This window comes from Phocoena phocoena, chromosome 1, assembly GCF_963924675.1.
Source record: "Phocoena phocoena chromosome 1, mPhoPho1.1, whole genome shotgun sequence".
Lineage (NCBI taxonomy): Eukaryota > Metazoa > Chordata > Mammalia > Artiodactyla > Phocoenidae > Phocoena > Phocoena phocoena.
Genome location: NC_089219.1, coordinates 120336563 through 120360721, shown reverse-complemented (window position 1 = coordinate 120360721; position 24159 = coordinate 120336563). Strand labels below are relative to the sequence as shown.

Below are 24159 nucleotides of genomic sequence, written 5' to 3'. Positions count from 1 at the left end.
GAAAGACACCGGTACCCATTACCTGAAGATACAGCAGAAGCTGTAGCATCCTAAGGCCTGGTGCACGAAACCAGGGAATATGAAATAGGCACACACATAAACATCAAACCACATTTGCTATCTCCCTTGTGTCCATCATCCTGGGCGCCATCCTTAATTGTGAGGTGTGAGGGTTTGTGAGGTCGACCTCCAAGTTTCATTCTCCGTACAAAATCCCGGTGGACTGCTGCCGCTGTTCTCTCTGTGGGCAGCTCACCTCTATCTTCAAGTTCCCTCTGGGGATAACAACCTCAACAGGCCATCGTCAAACCTCTCAATCACACCTCTCTGTTCAACTCTCTTGGGATCTTGAGCTCCGTATTCACTGCATGCCCCACCAATTCTGTGTTCAACAAGATTGCTAAAACTATGCCATGTTCTAAATCAGCCCTGCACATGCCGGCCAATCTGTGAGTTCTCTCTCTTCGATTCTGCTTCGATTTCGTAAGCAGTGGTGACAGGATAGGTTAGAGAAAAAAAAATCTTCAAGTTGGGTTGTCGTTTGTAATTGACAATGCATTGTACACCCATATCTCACTGGAGATTCATAACCTCCCTGGAAGTGGACAGAGCCAGGGGGATGATTGTAATAGTGCCCACCTTACAGGTGAGGAAGCTGGCCTGAGCGGCAGGCCCCTCGTTACCTATCTACTCAATAGTAGAACAGGCCAGAATCTGTTCTCCTGCATCACAGAGCTGCTCCAAATGGGCCTGGGTGTTTCTGTTTTGCTTTGGAAATGAAGAGGGGAAAAAAACATACATTTCCTGAACACTCATCACGTGCCTAGTGCCGTGTTTGAGGCTTGTGCAGGGATAACTATAGCATCCTCACCCATGAGCAGCTTCCTCTGGGCAAGCAATGACATAGATGCACATGTATCTTCTGTATCCTTTGCTCTTCTTATTCCTATTTGTCTGCATACATTAGAGCAATAACTCCACCAGGATAAACCATTAAACATAAGCAGTGGATGCTGGGTGCATCTTCCTATTTGGTTTGACAGGTAGATTTGCCAGTAGGATTATGGGAGTGATCATCTATATTTACGGTTCTTTCAACATACTAAAAAATGCTCTAATTTCCAAGGGTGTGAGTACAGCACATACCCTCTCTGTGTACATCACAGTTGTACTGTCAGGTTCCCAGATTTCTTTCTCTCTCTTTGACTTTAGTACCCTAGGAAGATGCCATCTGTTGAATATATGAATGAGTGAATGAATGAATGAATGAATGTATATAAGCACTGCTTATTCAAGGGATAGTAGAGAAAAGGGGTGAGACTATAAATCGAAAGTTATTTTGTTTATTGATGACACAAAGGAAAGGGGTCTTATTCAAGAAAAAAACTACACATGGGTGTAAGATGTAAAGAAAAAAGTTTACAGACCAAAATGCTAAAAGTTTCTCTGCTAGACATCCATTGTAATTAGCTGCCAAGATGCCCAACTCAGGGTGAGAGTCTTGGCAAGTAGAAGAGCCTTAAACAGAGTGGCTCTGCTGAGCAAAAGAGTGGAACAGCCACAGAAGAGAATCAAAGAAACTGGTTCTGGTGGTCTTTGAATCAAGCCAAAGGAACTCTTCAGGACACTTTTTATTTAAGTGTACTGACCCTCAAAGACCACACAGCCCTCCTCAAAGTCCACAGTGAGATTCCTGGTCTAAGACAAACATCCCCACTCTCCCCAGGAGAAGCCCAAATAGCAAAGCCACTAAAGCAAACGCAGGACCCTAGAGGGAACAGGGCTCATGAGGAGGGAGGTGTGTAGGGAAAATGAACTGCACTGGGATGGGGGAAGGATATCCTCAGGGAGTGACCCTGAAACGTGACAGCCCGGTTTGAGATACCACAGACTCCAACTAGGAATTTTCAAGCAGGGAGGGGGCTGGCAGGAGGAAGGTGGGGGCAATTCTTCCTTTCTTCCTCCCCAAGGACAGGTTTAAATTACACCGTGCTTACACTGGGAGGGGTGAGGGGAGAAGTGTAGAGGGTGCCCAGAGAGCCTCTTACTCAATTACTTCCCCTGCTGTGGGGTCTACAACAGCTTTCACGTTTTAAAAAATCACACTTTCAACTTCTTGGGTTTATTTGTATTTATTACTATTACTATTATTATTATCTAATGGAGGAGTCCTTTTCCAGGATTCCAATTGACCTGATGGGAGGAAAACTGGGCAAAAAGTCAGAAGCAGAAGCAAAGAGAAAGCTGGCATAACTTTGGGGAGAGGGGAAAGAAAAAAGAGGAGGCTTTGTAGATAGGAAAAGACAGGACAATTTGAGGATGGGAATAAAAGGAAGGTACTGGAATCTGAGCCATTGACTAGTTAAAGCAGCTGCCCCTCCCACCTCTGCCTCTCCCACTGAAAGGTTGTGTCTAGCCAGCTTCCTAAATCTGATTATCATTTGTCTTATACGGTTCTCATGTGACGTCTCTTGCACACTCTTCCCGCCCCTCCGTCTACCTTGTGACACCCTGAGCACCCTTCATCACCCCAAGGCCGAGACCATAACTCAGAAAACCCAGACTCAGAGGAGCCATTCAATAACAGGTTGATTCTAACCAGAAACCTCTTTGTCTCTGAGCACTGGGTTTGGAGCACTTCACTGGAGTGATCCAATAGATCTAAGAGGGATTTCCATCCTGTCTTCTTATTTTTTGACACATTGCAGAAGCACACACATAAGGTTCAGAAACTAGTACGCTCACAGCAGACAGCAGTAATTTTGGAAATAATTTCTTAAGATAGGCGGTCTGAAAATAGAAATAAGTACGATTCAGATTTAGATGAATTATCTGTGACTCCTTTTTCCCTTCCTTCCTTCAACTAACACTTACTGAGCATCACATATATACCAAGCACTGTGCTAGGTATGCAGAGATGAATCAAGCATGGCTCACTAGTTTACCACCTGGAAGGGGAAGAAGCTTACAACCTCAGACAAAACTGCAATCATCTTTCTGGAAACTTTGAGTGTACAGAGGGTTAAAGACTGTGCTATACTTAGGTCACCTGCAAGGCCCTGATCAATGGCTGCCCTGAAGCCCCCTCTATTTTCTCCCAATGATAAGCAATTTGAGGACAAGGTCCTATCTTGCATTTCCCATTGTGCCTAGCTTCGAAGTCAGCACCAGGTAAAGGTTTTTAAAAAGAAAGGAAGAAAGGAAAAAAGGGAGAAAGGGAAATATGAACGTAAAAATTCTCTGATTAATATAACAATGAATAACTAAAAAATTAACAAAACTGGGTAAAAGCCAGATGTGGCAGTTATCTGTTCTTTTCACTCTTTATTTTACAAGTATGTCCCAGGGATCATTCGTTCTTCCTGGTCTTAGGATCCAGTGTTCTCTATAAGTCATTACAGGAATGGTAGTGGTGGCCATCACTCTGACGGGCAGCAGGGCAGCGGGAAAACGAACAGTCTTCCCTCTGAGGCTGCCAGGTCAAGTCAGGAAGAGGCCAAAAGAGGGGTCCCACTCCCTACCTCCCTGAGGCCCCATCACACCCTCATCCCAGAGAGCTGGGGGTTGGGAAGGCTGGGGTAGTTAACCAAGGACCTCCCGCCTAAAAGAGAAAGGAAATGAAAATGCTAATCTGCAAGACAGTGGCCTCACTCCTCACTCAGATGCCCTCATCATTCCTGTTTTTACCCTCCCCTCTCCGGGCTTAAGGATCCAAACCCCAAACTCCAAAAGGAGAAGCTAGCTGTATTGAGAGTGCATTTTAAGCAATCTTATACATCATTTCACACACAAAAAATGTTCATGCCTCTATTATACTTATCAAGCTAGAGTACAATGTATCTATTAAGATGTATCTATGCCAGTAGACCATAAACTCCTCAAGGGCAGGAACTTTTGATCCCTCTTTTTGATGGCAATTCTCAGTAAATGTTAATGAATGGATTTTCCCCCTTTTTGGATAAGAAGATAAAAGAGTGTTTCAATTCAAAAACTATTAACTGAGTATTTACTACACATATGCTGGGCATGTAAGTTCTAATCACTGTTTTCTAGAAATTCATTAGCCTAATGAGGGAGTCAGTTTGTCAACCAATAATTATAATAAGATCTGGCAAGTGTGGTGGGGACGTTATACATAAAGGGCTACAGTAAAATATGAAATATAATAACTTGTTTATATGTTGAGGGCAACATCTATCATATCATTTAGCATCTTATTAGGAACCACAGGAGAAATTCTGCATGCAGCCAACAACTGATTCACTTTCAATTCTAAATGCTTTGAAATTTGAAATCGAGCCTGTTTCCCTTTTTGCTTTTGCTACCAGGAAGCAAACAGTCAAATCTATAGCCAGCCTCTACAGGATCTAGACTGAACAAGGTCCTAAGACTAGTTTGATCCAAAGTGTCAAGAAGCTATTTCCTTACCAGCCAAAGGCTTGGGAAGGCGACAATGAGAAAGCATCTTGTGCGTGCAATTTTACATACTAATGCTCCCTTGCACTTTATTTTTCTACCTTAATTTTCTCTTCTAATTTCCTCATTTCTTTAGTAAATCTCTTCGTTTTGCTTGTACCTTCTGGTAAGCTGCTTGAATTCCTCTTTGAAATGAGATGAGCAATAAACAAATAAATAAATAAGATGCATAACAGATTCTATTCATAAATAGAAGAGGATTTCATTCATTGAGTATATAATCATCTCCAAGAAACAGAACATTCATATGGCCATAAGGAAAATGACAGGAAGAAAATATAAACGTGGGGGAGGGACTTATAATAGATATTGAGCTAGGGCAGTACAATTAAAGGTGAATTTATTTTCTTTTATAATGTATTTTCTTTATTAAGGTCTTCCTGGGATTATACTGTTTTCTAAACAATACACTTAAACATAAGATACCTTGAATTCTTTTTTTTTCCTTCTAGCCCCTGGGGTGATGTGAAGATAACAAGCCCTGTACCGTCACCATCCAGGCCCATCCCGGGGACTTCATCTCCACCCAGGTCCTCGGGAGGCAGCTGTCCCCTCCTCTAAGCTGAGAGCACCCACTCATTAAAAACAGGAGCTGCTCAATGTGCCATTCTGAAAAGACTGGCTCTGCAACTGGGCAAGTGAGACTTTCTGGTTTCACCAAGGAAGCTTCCATTCAGTCGCACACGCAGGTGTGACAGAAGGACAGCAGGACCTGGAAAGGCATGCAAGAACAAGACACTGTGTCCGGCTTTAAGTTCCCGAGTCCTAGGCTTCTGAGAAGGAGCTAGAAAAGATGACATAGATATAAAATATATATAAAACAGACGGGCAGTCAAGCTTTAGCCCACCTATGAAAGTAAGTCATGCACACTGCCTGAAAGAAATCAGGTAGATTCTAAAACAGCAAATAGGCAGGGGCCTAACAAAAACCAGGAAACAGGCCCAGGGAGAATTTTGGACTTATCTCCTTTTATTTACGTCTTACAGCCAACCACAGCCAAGAGATAATGAAGTTCATGTACCTGAGAAACAGGACCAGAAGTGGGCAAGCCAAATGATTTGTTATTTGGACACCTGAGTAGGATTCCACGGGATTTTCTGGGAAGAATCACAAGCTGAAGGGCTGTCACTCAATGGGAATGAAAATTTTGGTAGAAAAATCTACGTTTAGTAAAACTTCCTGAGTCAAACCTGTCCTAACAGATCCTCTCATAAGCTGTGCAATTTTCGGGAAGTTCATGAAACTCTCTTTCAGTTTTCTCATCTTAAAAACTGAGGCAACGATAGTAGCTCCACATGTGCTCTATGCATTAACTATTATTACCTGCGCACAGAAGAATTTCCTGCTCCAGAGGGGAAAAGGGGCATCACTTCCGCTGACGTTTTCCGTTCAGCTTCATGCTAAGATGACCCACCACCACTCTTCTCCCAGCCTGGGGCCCACAGCAGTCTTCCCTTCAAATCACTTGGATAGGGTAAACATGAGTATAAAGTAACAGCTTAACCATCTACACTGCCTGCCTCCCTTCCTCGGCTGACAGCCAGGACAGACAGACTGTGCGTCTGTGTGTTCCAAGAGTAGGAGAAGCCTCCAGGGCTGGCCTGTCCCAGTAACTGGATTGAACAAGCTCCTAGACCAGTTTGATCCAAAGAGACAAGCAGCTATTTCCTCACCAGCAGAACGGCTGGGCCTGGCTGAGCCAGCCACAGTGAGAAAGCCATCACCGGAGTCCCATAAACCTTAAGGAGACAGTAGGTCTAATGGCACAAGGCCTCAAAGAGCATCAAGTTAACCCAGTGTCTTCTACCAGCAGGGGGGGAAAGAAGGGAGCTGTGCAAGGGGAGGGTATGAATGTGAAAGATGAAGCTAACCATGAAAATTTAATTTGTTAAAATAATGACTAGAAAATGACAGATAATGCACAAATTGTCTACATGCATTTACTGAATACATAATAAATGTGTGTGTGAATATACAGAACTATATATGCATACCCTGATAAAAATTAATTCCAGCTTCTCAAAAGCATCCTTGTTTGTCTCCCTGCTGGCGAGAACCCTGGCGCACAGAGGTAAATTTCACACTTCCTCTCAGCAGTCCCTCCACACGGACCCTGTAGCTTAAGCCGCCCAGGTGAGCAAATGTCACAGATGCCTCTTCGGCGGGCGGTAAATTCCAGCCATCCCAGGGAAATGCCAAGTGGTCTCAGGTCACAGGTTGGGCAAATAGTGATTTGAGGGTCTGGGGGATGCCCCATTGAAGGGGAGGAAGGGAACAAAAGAGAGTGAAAGGGGAAGCAGAAAGGAAAGGAAAGCAGAGGCAGGGTTTAGCGAAAAGCAAGAAGGCCAGCTATGTGAGGAATCAAACACAGAACATTTCTCAGGCTGCCTAAGTAAAAATCAGCACACTTTGAAAGAAAGAAAGCGTTCTGCCACGTGTATCACCCTGCACGTTCAAGAACTTTGGGTCGGAATAACATTCTCAGATACACTCCTGGCCGTAAGGAACAGAGTCCTGTCTTGGGCAGAGGGCTCTGGAAGCAAGTCAGCTGCCCATGTTACAAAGATCATGACCATGATACCGGCCCCTTACTGGGCTGTAGGTTCCTTGAGGTTAAGGCCCACCGCTGGCACATTTGTGTTTTGTGTTCCTCGGTGTCTTTCATGCCTTATACAGAGAAGTTTCATAAATATATGCTACAGCAATGAATGGGCTAAAATAGTATACAACTCTGCAATTTCATCATGCCCTCCAGAAGGTCTAAAATGAAATGTCTAACTGGTGTTGAAAAATTAAACCCAACCAGGACAGGAATTCATTTTTAACTTTTTCACTTTTCAACCTGTGGGACATAAGAGTTTTGCCCAACATCTCCAGAAATGATGGCGCTCAAAACTATCTGGTCAAACTTACTTAAAAACAGTCAAGCTTCCATGACCCTCACTTATGAAAGCCAACATTCAAGAGGTGACATAAGTCAACATAAGTGAGGAGAAGACACATTCTATTGGGATCTTGAAAAGACAACCAATCTTTGCATACTTAAGACCAAATGGAAGCCACTAGGGAGATTCTCTCCTTCGTATAAGCCTCTAGGAAGTTAATCTGCGGCTGTAGTTACCAAATTTTCACAGCCTGAAACACCTAAAAAGGGAAGAGGAAATGAGTAGGTAAATGAGTAGGAGGTGGCAGTGTCCAAATCAGGAACAGAGGGAAGCAATCATTTTCATTCTTTATTATCCCCATTGCTGGTATTAGTATTGCTACTCTTATATTTTAGCTGTAACATCTGTAACAGAAGGAACATGTGAACTCTCAACCTATATAATAACCCTTCCATCCTCTCCCCCAGAGTTACTGGGATGAGAAACTCATCCTGTGAAATTAATAATGGGCCTCATTCTTCAGCTGGTGGATCAGAGACTAGGCTGGTGGAAATTTATAGAGAGAATGAATTCAAAGATTTTCGAAGTAATGAGGGAATTCAACCTTCTTGCTCTACCACATTCATTCAGTAGAAAGTTTCTGGAGGGTCTATTAGAGGACTTGGTGGGTGCCCAGGGAGGCTGCAACAGAGCAATGATAAGAAAGCACAAGAATCCATTTAAGAATAACAATCACACATCAAGAACATCTTTCCTGGTGTAACTTTCGAAGAAGAAAAATAAAGTAATATGGCTTAGGCCTGAGCATGATGACAGCCCCTTCCTGCCTTGGCTCCGGCAGGCTAGGTGGGGGAGGGGAGGCAACTATGTGTGTATGGGTTGGAGGGGGGCAAACTACCAAAATCGATTCTTTACTTTCAGAAGACTCTCGCAAAAAGAAGGCAGCGGGAGGCCCCTTGAAGCCTTCCTCTGAGATAAGACAAGCCAGCACATAAGAAACTAGGTCCGTGGGAAGGCACCCAACCTTCTTCAAGTGTTAAAGAAATCAGACCAAGCTTAAGGAAAACAAATGTCAGCGCTGTTTAAAGTACATCAAGGTTCTTTGGGTTAAAAATCTCCCCAGGGGAAGATGATGTGCTCCCTGTAAGAGCTGAGAGAGAGAAGATGGGAGAGGGTTTCTACAGTAACTTCAGATTATGTTGATTCATTTCAATACCATGAAGCATCAACTGGACTATTTATTGAATAGAGAGGAAACAACACAGAGGCAACTAAGCAAGGAGCTGCAAATTAAGATGTGTGCCTGTGAGCGCGGGTACCCGCACACGCTCACCCACGTGCTTACACGCTGCCTTCTGAATTTCACTTCTGTATGCAAGACCACCACCGCCAGCGTCTGCACTGCACGACCACTTTGCATACCGAAAATGCGGCACAGACCCCACGCCTGGCTCCCTGGGGACAGACCCCCGCAACCCTCGCTGCTCGCTGGAGGCTCCGATTGCTGTGGCTGCGAGGGTCCAAGCCCAGACTGAGAGGTGTTTAATAAAGGAAGGATGACTCCCGCGAGACTTTCCCCCTGGCGGGTGGGGGTCCTCTCCTATCTCCCTCTCGGGGATTGGAGAGTGAGGGCAGCTAAGGAGAGGAGGTGGCGGGGGAGGAAGGGATCCTGGGGCGCCCAAAAGGAAGGGATCGGTGAAAACACAACCAAGCCCTTCTCCGGGGACTCTCGGCTTCCCGGGCCGCGCCCGGGCGGCCCGCGCCAGGGGTTCGGGGGCTCGAGGCCGGCTCTGCGCCGGGCGGCGGCTCCCTGCCAGTGCGCGCAGCCCTGCGGGGCGCAGAGGAGGCCCCCGGGCCCGGCCGGGAACGCTAAGGCGGCGGGCGCTGATACCCCTGCATCAGCATCAGCCCCGTGGTGAGGTCACCAGCTTTCAAGGAGGCTTCGCAGCTCCCCCAGAGCCCACTCCTCTGAAAGGCTAATTGTGCGCGCTGCTGCGGCAAGACCCAGGCGCCCGTCTACCCAGGCCCAGCTCAGAGCATTACGATCCTGTCTGAAAGGGGCCTCTGCTTCGCACAAGGCCATGTGGCCGGCCACCCCGCTCCTCCAAGGTTTCTTAGCATTTTCTTAAGTTCCCAAAGTTTTATTTCGTAATGCATCCCCTTAAACTCCTTCCCGACGACTCCGACTTCTCTTTCCCACCTGATCTAAGCAAACAGGCTCTCTCATCTCATGTGTTTTCTGGTTGTTTTCTCCTTTCCCCTTTGATTAGCCTCGGGACGAAGCTGCTTTAATTTATTCCTCACACGATCCAGTTACTTCTCCGGCCTTCAGACTCCGTGCTGCGCGCAGCATCACCACCCACCCACGCATTTCCCACGCAAGGGGTTAGGGATTACAAGCACCCTAGTAAGGAGGCCACACAAAGGAAAGCGGTGCATGTGTTGCCCGCGCTTTGTTTTTAAACGTTTATTAATGTAAGCAGGGTGCACGGCCCTAGAGCCTCTGCATGCAAATTCTGTAGAGAGGAATTAACGTCTACACACTCGTATCCACAGAGAGCCTTTCAGAATAGATGTAGGCTGGGCTCGTCATCAGGGTCTCTGAGAGGCGCTCTTTGTTAGGGACAAAATATAAATGCAAACTTTCAATTCTATTAACAATGGTAATTATAAGGAGGATTCTCTTACAGTGACAAGACTTGGGCTCAAATCACCTAAAGCCCTCAGAAAAATGACTGACTGACAGCTATCTCTCAGCCCTACCAGCACAGGCCACTAGGTAAATGTATTCCTTTGACCTACTAGCAGATTCAACCCTGTCTCAAAGCAGGACAAATAGATGGAACTTTCTTCTCACACTTACTGAACCACACTTTCTTAAGGAAAGTCAAATCTTTCTAGATATCCTCACTTTGTTTCCAGAAGCCCCACTGACAGGTAGGTGAGAAACAGACATTAATTTAGTATTTCAGCTGAGGTACACTGAACAAGCAACTGTCCACAATTCTATGGTGAAAATCAAACCCAAGTTTCCTGACTTCCTGCCCTGCACCATATGAACTTGGCAAACGTATCCTGCACTTCCAAGCCTGCAACCATATATCTCTGTATTTTCCAAAAGCAATTTTCAGTCTAGAATCCAATAGCTACAAATAGATAGGACACAAAAGAAACATAATTTGCATTCAGTCATGGAGTCAACAAGGTGGATTAAACTGGGACTGGCCTCCAGCTGGCCTTGTAAATGTGATACTGAATGCTTCAATTTAAAAAAAAAAAAAACACTAATTTTTTTTTCCTGCCGGTTTGCCTTCTCCAGCTCAACTTGAATGATGGAGGCAGCTTTAACACCACCATAACCAGTTTTACATGACTGTCTGGAAAAGATATAAGGAGTCAGAGGATAAATCAGGAGTGCCATAACAATGAAAAAAGAATCGTGTTTCATAAATGCTTCACCGGCTTTCAGTGCTAGGTATCCAGGCCTTGGCAGAGACTATGTTGGGGTTCATGATCCATGAAACGTGGGGTCAGATTAGTGGCTCTTTAGAGTGGCCCATTCCATGGATGTAGAAACCTGAGACCAAGAGGTTAAATGGCATTCTCAAAATAACGTAGTAACTTGGAGGCAGGCAGTGTTAGGCTTTAGAACTCTTGATTCAGGGTCCAGCAAACACAGAATTCTGTTCTTTTTCCATTGTATCCTAGCCGTACAAAAACAAGGTGGCTGCTTCCACCACCCATTCTATTTTAGGGAACATTTCAGATTTTGTTAGGGATAAGGTATCAAACCATAAAATGACGAGTTAAGGAAAGAAAAAAAGTAAAATAACAGAAGAAGGTAAAGGGGAAACACCTCATCCTGGCTCCCAGTAGTGGGATATTCCCTGCCAGAAAGCAATGCCTTAGATAAGCTTTATTCTGGAACATGGCTATCCATCAGGAACCAATTTCAATTGTTGCAGAACTACCGGATCAAGTCTGAGTAGGGAACAATCACGTTTCATACTCTTCCTTAGAGTGTGAAAATTATGCCAAAAAAGAACAAAACAAAGATTTATGCCAGGACAACCATTCTACGGCTATGCTCTTCAATATGGAGAACAGTAGCCCCATGTGGCTATCGGGCACTTGAAGTATGGCTAGTCCAAATGGAAGATGTGCTGTAAATGTAAAATACACAACTGATTTCAAAGCCTTAGTACAAAAAAAAATGTAAAATATCCTATTAATAATTTTTATGTTGACCATATGTTGAAATATTTTAGATATATTTGGAGTTAAATAAAATGTGTTATTAAAATTCATTTCACCTGTTTCTTTTTACTATTTTTTCCCCGATGGGCTACTAGAAAATTTAAAACATTAAATTTAGAATGACATGTGCTCACTGCACAGCACTGTTCTATGGGATTCTCTCCCTAGAACTCTAGGATTGAAGGAAGGAGGCGCAGGAATATTGGGGTAACTTCTGCTGAGCTTTGCCCCTGACGTTTTTCCCCTCTCATATCGAAAACCATTTAAAGCATTTAAAAGCAGGGTCAGGAAGCATCTCACTGAGCCCCTAAAACTCCTGGCCAGAGCTGGTAGAAAACCGAACCTGAATAGACGGGGTCAAACTAATGAGACCAGTGGTAGACAGCCACGTGGTTTCAGAAAAATAACAGTAGTTGCCACGTATTGAGCATACTCATGGAACTATGTGCTTCATATTGGCTAGTCCTTCAACAAGCCTACATTGTATTATCTTTACTGTACAAATGAGGAAATTGAACCTCTGTTAAATCAACTTACATTACACAAGTGAGGATTTGAATCCAGATTGGTTTGACTCAGAGACCATGCTCTTTCTAGCATACTAGATTGCTATTCAAAAAAACTGTCTGATCTTTTTGGCAAAGGTCTTCTTCTCTGGGAACCCGACACCCGAGATTCTAGCAGTAGAGATTTACTTTTTTTTCTTCTCTAAAATGCAGATAGCTCTGAGAGAGGTTTCACATAAATCCTGACCATGCACACTTCAAGTCAAATAAATGTATCAAAATATTTTTTCTTAGAAAAAATATTTTTCTTCTTAATCAAAGAAGAAAAATAATACAGTACACGCTTACACATGGAGGAGAAGAAAGATCAGTGATTGAAGAAAAAGGCTGAAAAAGAATGCTGAGAATGACGAAGACCAAATTTAGTGTTATTTACAATAAAACTTAAGAATACACCTACTACAGCTACTCTGGAAAACAGTCTGGCAGTTCCTCAAAATGCTAAGCATAGAGTTACCATATGATCTAACATTCCACTCCTAGGTATATATATATAGCCAGAGAAAGAAAAACATGTCCACATAAAACTGTTATGCAAATGTTCAGAGCAGCAACAACATATGAAAACAACCTAAATATCCATCAACTGATTAACGGATAAACAAAATGTGGTATATCCATACAATAGAATATTATTTGGCTATAAAAAGGAATGAAGTATCAGTAGACGCTACAGCACAGCGAAACTTAAACACATTATGCTAAGTGAAAGAAGCTGGTAATAAACCATATATTATATGATTCCATTTATGTGAAATGTCCAGAATAGGTAAATTCATACAGACAGAGATCAGTGATTAGTAGGGGCTATGCAAAAGGAGAAATACAAACTGACCAGCAATGAGTACAGGGTTGCTTGTGGGAGTTGATAAAAATATTCTAAATTCAGGTTGTGGTGATGCTTGCACAGTTTTGTGAATACACTAAAACCACTGAACTGTATACTTTAAATGGGTGAATTTCATGGTATATCAAATACATCTCAAGAAAGCTGTTAAAAAAAAGAAAAAAAAAAACTACTAGTATCAAGGTTGTTATTATGACTGATACAACATTTTCCCTAAAGGAAGAACACATGAAGAAGACAGGAAGAGATCAGGTTGCCCTAAACTCACTTTATGTTACTCTTCCTGCTTTGAAACTTTGAGTTGAATGGATGGGCCTATGTGTTTTCAAAGGGAAAATATTTTTAACTATGATTACATAATATCTCCAGTTGCTGATGCTAAGAAAACACCATCACTAAAAATGCCATTCTAGCTTTTCAGGAGGTTGTTGTCCAGTGTGTAGATAATTAAAAACCTCTGTCTTTGCTCTTACCCATTCTTTTTTTCCCCTCTTCTTCCAACCTCGACCAGCCTTTTGGCCAGATATAACTCATTCTCACTTTAAGAGAATGGCAAGAGAAACATAAGAAAACAAATCTTAAATTCAGCACTATTTTTCCTTTTTCAGCATAGAATCACAGAGTCTTGGAATTGGCTTGGTCTTTTGGGACCATCTGGTGCAAGCCTCTCTTTTTCATATAAGAAAACAGGGCCAGAAATAATAAAAGCTAACAGTTATGGACTGTTTACTCTATGCCAGGCACTGTAATTTACATGTATTACCTCATTTAATCCTCACAACAGCCCTCTAAAATATGTACCATTATTACCTTTATTTTACAGGTGAAAAAATGAGGCACAGAGAAGTTTAGTAAATTTAATTAGGTCACACAGCTGAAAGATAGGAGATCAGGATACAAACCCAGGTGGTCCAGCTTCAGACACCAAACCTTTAACCACTACTGTTATAGTTTCTCCTAAAAGTACTTAAGCTATCTGCCTGTCATCTTATAACTACTTAGTGGTAGGTCCAGAACTAGTACAGGTATGAGAGACCCACCCCAGTTTCCACTTACTGACAGAATGACAATGGGAGATATAGTTGAAACCAGGACCTAAACCAAAAAGGATGAATTTTTCCACCCACTGCAATATTGATTTCCACCAATAATTGAGAGATTGAAACAGAGCCGTCAGAGGTAAGAAGACCTTCCGGGAAGTCACTACTGACCTTATTCTGCCATGAAGGGAGATAGGTTTTATAATCCCATGACAGTCTATACCTACACTTTTTTTTTTTTTTAATTCTGGAAATCACTCTGCCAAGTTCTGAGAAGTGATATCACTAAGATGTAGATGAGGCAAAAGATTCAACCAGAGGACTCTCCTGAGGACATACTGACTACCTCACTACTTAATTATATATTCGTAGAAAAAGTTAACACAATGACAAACTATGAAATGGAATAGAATAGGAGTCTTGAGAAAATTTACTGTAGAAAATACAGCATCTCTTACCTATATCACTCAGGGAGCTCAGAGCACTTTGCAAACAACTCATTAATTCTCTGCTGATTTTATTTATCAGTTACTACATTCTTTAACCCTCACCACACCGTCTCAGGTAAGGGGCAGGAGTGGAGCCAGAATTATTATATTCCTCTAACCCAGGCTAAAACAGCCATGCAAATGGACAGGGTGCTCCCAGGGGCATACGAAAATGAGTAAGAGCTGTTTTTGGGAGCTGCACCTAGGACACTGCCTCAATCATGTGACATTTCGGGCAAATTTTTTAATGAAAAGAAAAGGTAAAAAGTATGCTTAGAATCACTACACCAAGTTCCAACCATAACAGCATCCATCTCACAAAGGTTTGAAACCAAAGTTAAGATAACCAATGCTAAGTTTTCCTAAGGCATGTATGTAAACTACGCCTCAAGAGAAGCCAGGGTTATGCTTTAAATTAAAATTAAAATGCTTTCTTATTTAAATATGTTCGATATCTGGGTTTGGGATTGGTTGCTTGCTTGGGGGTAAATTTTGTAATTTTGCCAACAACAAGCAAAAGTTCATGGATGTCAGCAGAACGGAGAAGCACGTGAAGAGAGGCATGTGAGAGAGGCCTGGCACCAGCAGTGAGCTAGATGCGCCAGCAGGCAATGCCCGCCTCCACCCAGACTGCAGCCTGCCACCCACCTGGGGACCCACACCCTCGCTCCTTCCAGCCGGCAACACCCCACAGGGCCTAAGTCACAAGTTTCCCCTGCGTTTCCCCACTCATAAATCCTCTTCCAGCTTCCTCAGTTTCACTTAAATCTTTTTCATTCCCAATCCTCACAGACATCCTATTGTTAGAAGAAATGACACCAAATTTCCAAAGACCTCACTCTGGTAGGTCTGACCAAGCTGTTCTTTGCATTCTCCTCTCCACCTCTCAGGTGCCAGAATTGGTCCAAATCCACTTCTAAAAGTGGATGACACAAAATCGACTGAAGAGAAGGGGCTCTTCTCATCATAAGCTCACATTGTGTCTGCCACGGAGCCGTATTATTGTAGGTCTATCGCTTCTAACCAGATTATAATAAATAGTACGGGGTCTAATCACCTGACTTCTGCCTAGCACATCGTTGTACCTGAAACAGAGGTTCAAGTAAAACTGAATCAAGTAACTCCCCTTCATTTGCTCCCCTTCTCTCTCTCTGTCCCTTCCACAAAAAAAAAAAAAAAAAAACCAAATACTTGAATTCTCTCATCAGCAAGAAAAAGTTTTTGCATTTGCCTGCTAGAGATGAACTTCTATGAAAAGTCACTCCTGCCACGTCAACCCTAAAAGGAATCTGATCAGAGGCAGCTCTAAATTGTCTGAAGTTATTTCACTCCACACTCCTGTTCTCTGTTCAAGGCCTAATCCCATCAGAATTATTTCCCTGAAATATATAGCTTCCTTCCACGGTGTCCCCTCCACCTACATACACACACACACACACACACACACATACACATGTACACACATGTATACACACACACAAATTATTCTCTAATGCTATAAAAAGACGACGATTAGGAATCCCATAATGTAATTGCTATACTAAAAAGAAGTAGCAGGCGAAAATAATAAGGAAGGGTGAAAAAAGGTGAAATACAGCAGTAGACTTCAGGAAAAAAAAACTACAGTCTGTGATGGGGGTGTTAATTGAACCCAGAGAAAAAAGAAAAGAGAGAGAACAAAGGCATGTTAAGAAAGCAAAAAATAATTTTTTAACCTCCTTCAGTGATTTGATAACTTCACTGTAGATAATATGCACAGGAAAATTGGCTGAAAAGTGCCATATATAGCTATTATGTTGTAAAAGTAAAAACTATTCACAACAATTACAGCTATTCGTTACTATCTATAAATAGTCTTCTTAGTAAACGGCACCCAATATTTTTTGTGTGTTTTCCTCATTTTTAAACCTGCATGATTTTTGACACAGAAATTTTTAAAAATCAAGAAACATTTAAAAATATAGTTAAAGGGGCTTCCCTGGTGGCGCAGCGGCTGAGAGTCCGCCTGCTGATGCAGGGGACACAGGTTCGTGCCCCGGCCCGGGGAAGATCCCACATGCCGCGGAGCGGCTGGGCCCGTGAGTCATGGCCGCTGAGCCTGCGCGTCCGGAGCCTGTGCTCCGCAACGGGAGAGGCCCCAACAGTGAGAGGCCCGCGTACCGCAAAAAAAAAAAAAAAAAAATATATATATATATATATATTTTTTTTAAGGTCTTTTTAAGAAATGCAGTATGTTTGAATTTTTCTTCTCCTTCTCTTCCATCCCATCAACCCCACTACCACTACCTCTACACATATACAAAACCCAGCCTATTGCTAATATGTCAGAAGACAAGGAAGGTTCTTAAGAAAAAAAGAAAATGAGATATTAGATGGTCCAAAACTCTCTATGAAATCTCTATGTTCCCAGAAGGAACAAGGAGATAAAAGCCACTTCTGAAATACACTTGCTGGAGGTCTTGACAGGGCTTTCTTGCTGTTGAGATCTACTGCCTGAGAATTTTGCAGGCATTCCTTGTTCTTAGCGTTTATTAAAAAAAGCAAGAAGTTATCAAAATAAAAACTTACCTACATTCTCAACAAGAAAACACTAGGGTTCTCTCTTTTTTTTTTTTTTTCCTGAATATCCCCACAGTAATTTTTGACTAAATACCTATCAATCAACTGTAATCTAGACGGTGCTGCCTACTTTGGGTGTTATGCGTGTGTGTTTCTTTAAAGTTCCAAAAGGTTGGTAAGATAATCTTAGCTAGTTTCCCTACTAATTTCTAGAGTTTTCCAATGAAAGTCCTTCACAAAATCAAAAAAGCAAAAGCAGCCAAGGAATGCAATCACCACGCTTCCTTTCAGGGTCCTGCCTACCTTGTAAAGACCTAGGTAAGCCCCGCTAAGCGAGCTCCGTGTGAGAATACAAACAAACAAACAGAGCCCACCCTAAATCAAGTAACCTCCACAATGTTTGAGACGGAAGCTCAAAAATACTCATTCAATGTGAGGGGCTTGAAAGTAACAATAGGAAAAGTCCCAAAACAATGAAGAAATGTATGTGACCTGATCATCCAACTGATCTTTTCACTAGCTCTGTATCAAGAGGGGGAGAAAAAAAGAGCTGCTACAACTTTACAGACACTATGTGTCTCAGACACGTCAACCGTATGTAAGATTTGTGGGCTCGTAGAAAGAGGGTGAGGCCGATCCTGAGTAAGTAATCGTGCTTTAGAATCAGAGTCCTTTTCAACACACCGCAGTTGTCTCCTACCTATAACACCGAACACTCAACATTCCAGGAGAGGTTTCTTCCTTCCCCTTAATCCTTCCAATACACAAGTTGAGGAATAAGAAGGAGAAAGGACTTTTTTTCTTTCTCTTTTTTCTCTTTTATTTTTTTTTACTTTCACCCATGGGTGCTCTCTCAATCCAAAACTCTGTGTGTGTGTGTGTATGTGTGTGTGTTTATTTCCCTCTTAACACAGGACCAATGATCCTTATCATTTTCAATTTACAGTACTCAATGAACTATTTTTTAAATATATTATTTGAGAGACAACACACAAAATCGTGATTTAGACTTTTAAAAATCTCCAAATGTTAATGTCATTCAATAACAGAAAATCTTAAAAACAAAATATATAATCCAACAATTATACCTTTAGAGTATTATTTTGACCTTCCTATCACCATAGTTTAGGCAATATTCATGTAAGGAGCAAACTCTTGAACCCACACCAGAACCAGACCTCTATTCACACCCACCCACTTTGATCTACTGCCTCAGTAGGTTTTAATTAGAAGACTAGAATTAAACACTTTGGCCACAATATACATTTAAGTGCCCTGATGGGCTTCCTTTCAATAAAAGTCTGATAAAGTGTCTTTAAAATAGAGTCTCTTTGGCCTGGATTATCAAATATGCCTTTAGAGCTTGGTTCTACATTTTATAAAGCAAGATTAGCAGGAACGCATACCTGATTAGTAACAAATTTCAACAAACCAAATATTCCAAGTAAATTAAGCAACAGAGAAAAAAGAAAATGAGAAGGAAGGAAAAAAAAGAAGAGAAAGAAATATATACACACTTAGGTTTCCTGCTCCGGGTTAATAGAAAAAAAAAAAAAAAAAACTAGAAAGTGTGACAAACTGAAAAAGGCCTTTTGATATTTGTATGCACAATCCATACATTTCTCAAAAGGTGTCTCACAGCTAAAATAATGCAATTCACAGCTTTGCCGTAAGGTTAGGCTTTGGCAAGGCAACCCGGAAGACTTAAAGATCTAAACATCACTGCTCAGGTGCTTTGTCTGGGATATCATGCACAACACAAATAACATTCAACAAAGGAACTGCTTACTAATTTTCCATACATTTCAAGACCCGAGTAATTACATATTTGATCAATGGTCACATCTTGAAACTATTTCTTTTTTAAAAGAGAAACACAGAGAGGACTCAAGAAGAAAGCCACCCTGTGTGCCCTCACTCCCCCCACCCCCCCACCCCCCCCCACCCCCCGCTTCCTTTTTTTATGTGTAACTTATCAATGTATATCAGCCGGGCATGCAATCATATTTATTGTCACTTTCATTCATGTCATGCCCTTGCTTATATGGTTTAGATATGAATTATTGACTGTTACACTCCTTGTTGTAATAAATAAATAAATAAATAAATAGGATGTCAGGTACTTTGCACTGCTCTACAGCGAGCAAGCAAGCCAGGGGCCAGCAGAAGCTCCCCGCTTTATATAACCACCCCTTGTTCCTCATCTTTATGCCCTGGTTTCAGATTGCCTTCTCAACTCTTTCTTTTTACAGGGGAGAGACTCACCCACCTTGGAAAATTAAGGATTAAAATAAACAAACAAGAGGATGTTGCTAAATGTCCTTCCCAGAGCATCTGTTGTTTAAGAACACCTCTGATTGATGACTGCTATTTTTTAATTGTTGCTTTAAATTTTAAATGCCCTCCTGGGATGTGTTATAAGTGTGTTAGTCCATGATATGAGGTCTAGAAAGTAGAAAAACAACAGAATGACTGAGCTCGTGGCATTCTAGTCTCTTAAACCCAGTGATTCTCCCAGCTATAAAATCACAGGGCACTCAAATACCGATAACCTGATGTTGTGTGACGCTTTCCACAAAGATATTTGACAACACTCTGTCGAGACTCTCTAGTTTGCTGCTTCGTGTAATTACAAGAAAAAAAGGAAAGGAAACTTTAAACACTTAAGCATCTCGGTGCCCAACTCCAAAAAAATTAAGTGTTTTAAAGATGGACCAAAATATATTCCTTCAGGAAACGGACTTTTACTTTCATATTTTTCCCCCAAAGGCACATCATTCTATAAATTTCCCTTCATAACCTCTATTTCAGCCTCAATTTCAAAGAGGCCGGGAAGAGAGTTAAGGCAAATAAACCAGTAATGCCTGGTAATAACTGTCAAAGAAACTTGGTGCTTTCTTTTACAGGAAGCAGGGCTACTAGGACTTCCTACTGGAATATGCGATCAATCTTGAGAGTACTTCTATTCTGAAATTTTAATATTTAAATAATGGGTTCCTGATTGCCGGTTAAGTGGTCAATTGGCCAAAGAAAATGCTTAAATGTTGGAATCTCATTCCTACCTGTTTTTTCTTTGATTTCACACAACACATTAAACAAGGCAGGCTTCATTCTGTGGCAGTTTAAAGCATGTTTTCTGCAAGAAAGAAACAACAGAATAGCTTAGGTGGACTCTAGAGATCAAGCTGCTCATAATGCACAGGGGGAAGAAAATTTGAACATTTAGCCAAAATTATAGACCAAGCATAACTCTGTGGCATGCTTCAATTGCTTTATGACTTAATAAACAGAGTCCCGCCATAGAAAAAGAAATAATGTTAATTAGCAGGGAGAGAGTAGGGATTTAACTACAGAACAGAACTAATCTCAATTATGCCCATTTAGGAAGAGTTTTGGGCTTGTTTGTTTGTTTTTTTTTTAAATAAGTAGTTTAATCCAAGTGGAAGTCTTAAACCAATAATCCTATCCAGGGCAATGAATACACGGCAGAGTCAAATGCATGGGTTAACAGTTTTGTATAATCTATGCAATCACCACAGCCTAGGAGCTGTCTGCTTCTCGGTCCGTGTGTGTTTTCAAATTTAATTCATCCATGTGTTCGAATTCATTCCGCAGATGCCCCTGTATTCTCATAAACACAAGATGCTTGAAAGGTCTTCTGAGTAGAACTGTCAATTTATAAAATTTCAGTCCCCAAGTTAAAGAGTATGGAAATGCATTGCCAGGGGGCAAACATACCCATATGGGGAATAAATTCATTTCTCTGTGTTCACATTATGTCGCTTGTGTACACACTGCTTATTTGCAGGTGTTGAAATTCAATTATTTACAATTAGGACCTTGCACCCACTGGGGGAAAAATAAATACAATTCTGCCTTTTAGATTAGTGATTTACCTGGTTCTTCTGTGTGCTTGTATTCAGAATGCACTTGAAGATCAAAACAATACCTTTCCCTTTATTTTACTCTGGAAGCACTTAGCAGAAGGATATTGTTTTGGAAACAAAATACTGATCATATCAGCTATTAGTTAAGGGAATTCTGTTGACTAACTAAAATGAATGTGTAAAGATAAATGGGAACCTCTGGCACTCAAGACACATGCAGTTCTTTTTAAATCCCTTTCAAAGTTAAAAAATAGACACATCCTCATGAACGGAAACCATGAACCATGCTCTATATACTGTACATCAGAGGAGTCATAAACTCAAAATTCAAAAGTATCAAAATAAACATACACATTGTGTCTAAAATAGGAATGGTTCCCTATGTAAATAATAAATGTACATGATGAAGATCTGACTAGGGAAAGGAAACACCCGATTAAAATATTTGCTCAGTTACATTGTTTAACCAAGAAGAAAAGCTTAGTGGCGATTTAGTTCTCTTGTGGGATGAGCAAAAAGGTGAAAAAAACTTCAATGTATCAAAGACTTCTTTCTGGGCCTTTTAAAAGAGTTTTCATTAATTGTATTCTTATATAAAGGCCCAAATGCAAAAACAAACAACAACAAAAAATTCCACACGGCTTTGCAGAAATATTGCATTGCCACAGCACATCAGTGGGGTTATAGAGAGAGAACAGAAAATGTCACTATCCCAAAATTGTGTCTGATCTCTCAACATCTAGGCCATTAAAAGGAGGAACCCGCCAAGCCACGGCTGTCCTCAGTTGTACAAAAAGGAGTGGGACTAAATATCAGAAAAGTGGTGAGTTTCCAGTCTTACCGGCCCCTTCAGCTACATAAACTTGTTATTAAAGCAGTTTATTGGTATGTCTGAGTTTATTTTCCTGGAACAATGTAATGGAGAAATCTGTTCCAATTCAAAAAGAGACTGCCAGGGGGAAATCTTCCTCTTACCCTACCTATTAGCTTTTCTCTGGATAATAAAATTCAAAAAGGGCACCGATTAATTTTTGAAAACTTTCCCCTATTTAAAAAAATTTAGCATAGTTCCAGTCTTTGAAACTTCCCAAGTTTTCAAGCACCCATAAACCTCAGGACTGTTGAGTTTACATGTTGCATGCGCTTACAGCTAAAATAAGAGTGTAATTCACAACATCCATGTTTTTAACTGCTCCTCATTTTCTAAACTCAAATTCCTATCTCCCTTAGACAAAAATACATATAATGATGTCTTCTCCATATAACTAAGTCTTGTGAGGTACAGGAATTGTGTATATATGATTAAAAAACCCAACTGCTTCTGAGATTTAACAAAGCTGGGTAATTGTAAAGACATATGTGATCATTAGATTTTTTAAATTCTTCCTTTCGAGATCGGCCTTGGGCAAGCAGTTGGTGGGCTGCTATTTAGTTAGTGTTTTATTTTGAAAAGAGAATTTACTGTAAAATCCTAGAGTGGAGAATTATATACCTGGTAGTGGATTAAGTTGAGAAGCTACACAGCTTCTTTATTATGCTTCCTTAATGAAGATCTTCCTATCCTATAGGATTGAAATACATAAAATACACACTTGCCTTCATTTCTATTTTAGTAGCATCTAAGTGGTCCTGAAAGAAGCATGGGAAAAAGAGCATGCTTGATTTCCCCCCCCCACCCCTTTTTAAAGGACCATACATTCTGTACTACGGAAGGTTAGTAAACCCACTCAAAATAAGAGACAATAAAGTTACACTACATATCTGAGCCTCTTAAACCTACCAAATATGTTTAAAAGCAAAAGTATCTCTTCTTTCTTTACATCAGCTTTTCTTGAAACAGAATTAAATAAATGCAAAATATTTCCTGGATAGCTGACAACTACTGACAAAGAATTACCTTGCCTTTTTTTTTTTAATAGGGAGATAAAGGGGAAAAGATAAAAATTAATTTTGGAGGAGTAGTCCAGAAAGAAAATCCAAAGTCTCTAATTCAGGGAAGGGGTCAACTAAATTTGCAAATAAAGTGCTCGTGGGACATTTTATTTTGTAATGTTACGGAGTCCTTCAACAAGAAGTCATGTAATGCTGTTCAAAACTTGACAATTCTGCTCTCTCTGATACTTTTTTAAAGCAGTAAAAAGTGCCGAGGGCCGCTTTAGGATCAGTTGGCAATATTTTCGGCGTGCCTGAGTGTTTGTCTGGATATATATGAAGACCTCTATATTCACACACACTCACACACACATACACACACACACACTATATATATATATATGAAAAATATATATATACACAGCCATATCACGGCATGGGAGATTACACTTTCGATAACAACGCTCCTTCAAATTTTACTCCTCCGCCATATAGTTGCTCGTCAAAATGGGCAAAGAAATAACATTTAAAAAGAAAGCGCTGTGGTGATTCGGTTCCCATTGTTTCCCCCAGCGAGAGGGAGAAAAACAAAAAACCCCAAGAAAGGAAGAGAAAAGCCTCCATCTCACCTGGCCTGCGCCTCATCCAAACTCTGGTCTGTGATGGTCATAATTTGCTGTAAAATGTCTCCAATGTCCTGCTTCCTCCCGCCCTCCCCCTCGGTCCCTCCGGCCCCATCCTGCAAGTGCTGGGACAGGCCGGGGTGTCCGGCCATCCCGACCCCAGCATGGGAATGCATCAGCCTGGGCTGCTCGTCCATCTCCAAAGGCAACGGCAGCCCCCGGCTCTTCCTCTTCTGCTCCTCGGCTCGGCTCCTGGGAAGCACCAAGGCTTTTTATCCTTCAAGCTGTCTTCAAATCCTTTTCAGGATAAACAGGGAAGGGGGGGAAAAAGAAGACCAAAAGAAAAAGAAAAAAAAAAAAAATCCCTTTGCCTCTTTAGAGGATGGTGGGAGGATGGGGAGTGGGGAGGGGGAGGGGGGCGTGAAGGGGTTGCGGGGTGAGGGTGGGGATAAGGGCTGGTGGGGAAGGGTGTTGACTCCAAAAAGCAAGAAAAATAAACCACCTTCCCACTTGACGAAAAGAAATCAGAGCTGGCTTTTGGTTTTTCAGTCCGGTATCCTTTGCAAGGCAGAAATGGGCTCCCGGCGCTTATATCTGTGGCTTAATCCTTTTGCAAATATGCATTGATCGGGAGAAAGGAGAGGAAGGCAGGGGGATT

General features: G+C 41.5%; 1 protein-coding gene across 3 annotated transcripts in view; it reads right to left on the bottom strand.

Moving 5' to 3' along the window:
• The window catches only part of PBX1 (PBX homeobox 1), a 278098-nt gene extending 254255 nt beyond the window's left edge, over positions 1 to 23843 (bottom strand). For 2 of the 3 annotated variants that reach the window (XM_065874498.1, XM_065874506.1), the window contains exons 1-2: positions 23508 to 23698; positions 20182 to 20255 (exon numbers count right to left, since the gene is read on the bottom strand). In XM_065874498.1, coding sequence (XP_065730570.1) covers positions 20182 to 20255; positions 23508 to 23698 — 265 coding nt within the window. Of the gene's footprint in view, positions 1 to 20181; positions 20256 to 23507 lie in introns of all 3 variants that reach the window. The other variant, XM_065874488.1, reaches the window with a different exon arrangement.
• Between the last annotated feature and the right edge of the window lie 316 nt (positions 23844 to 24159).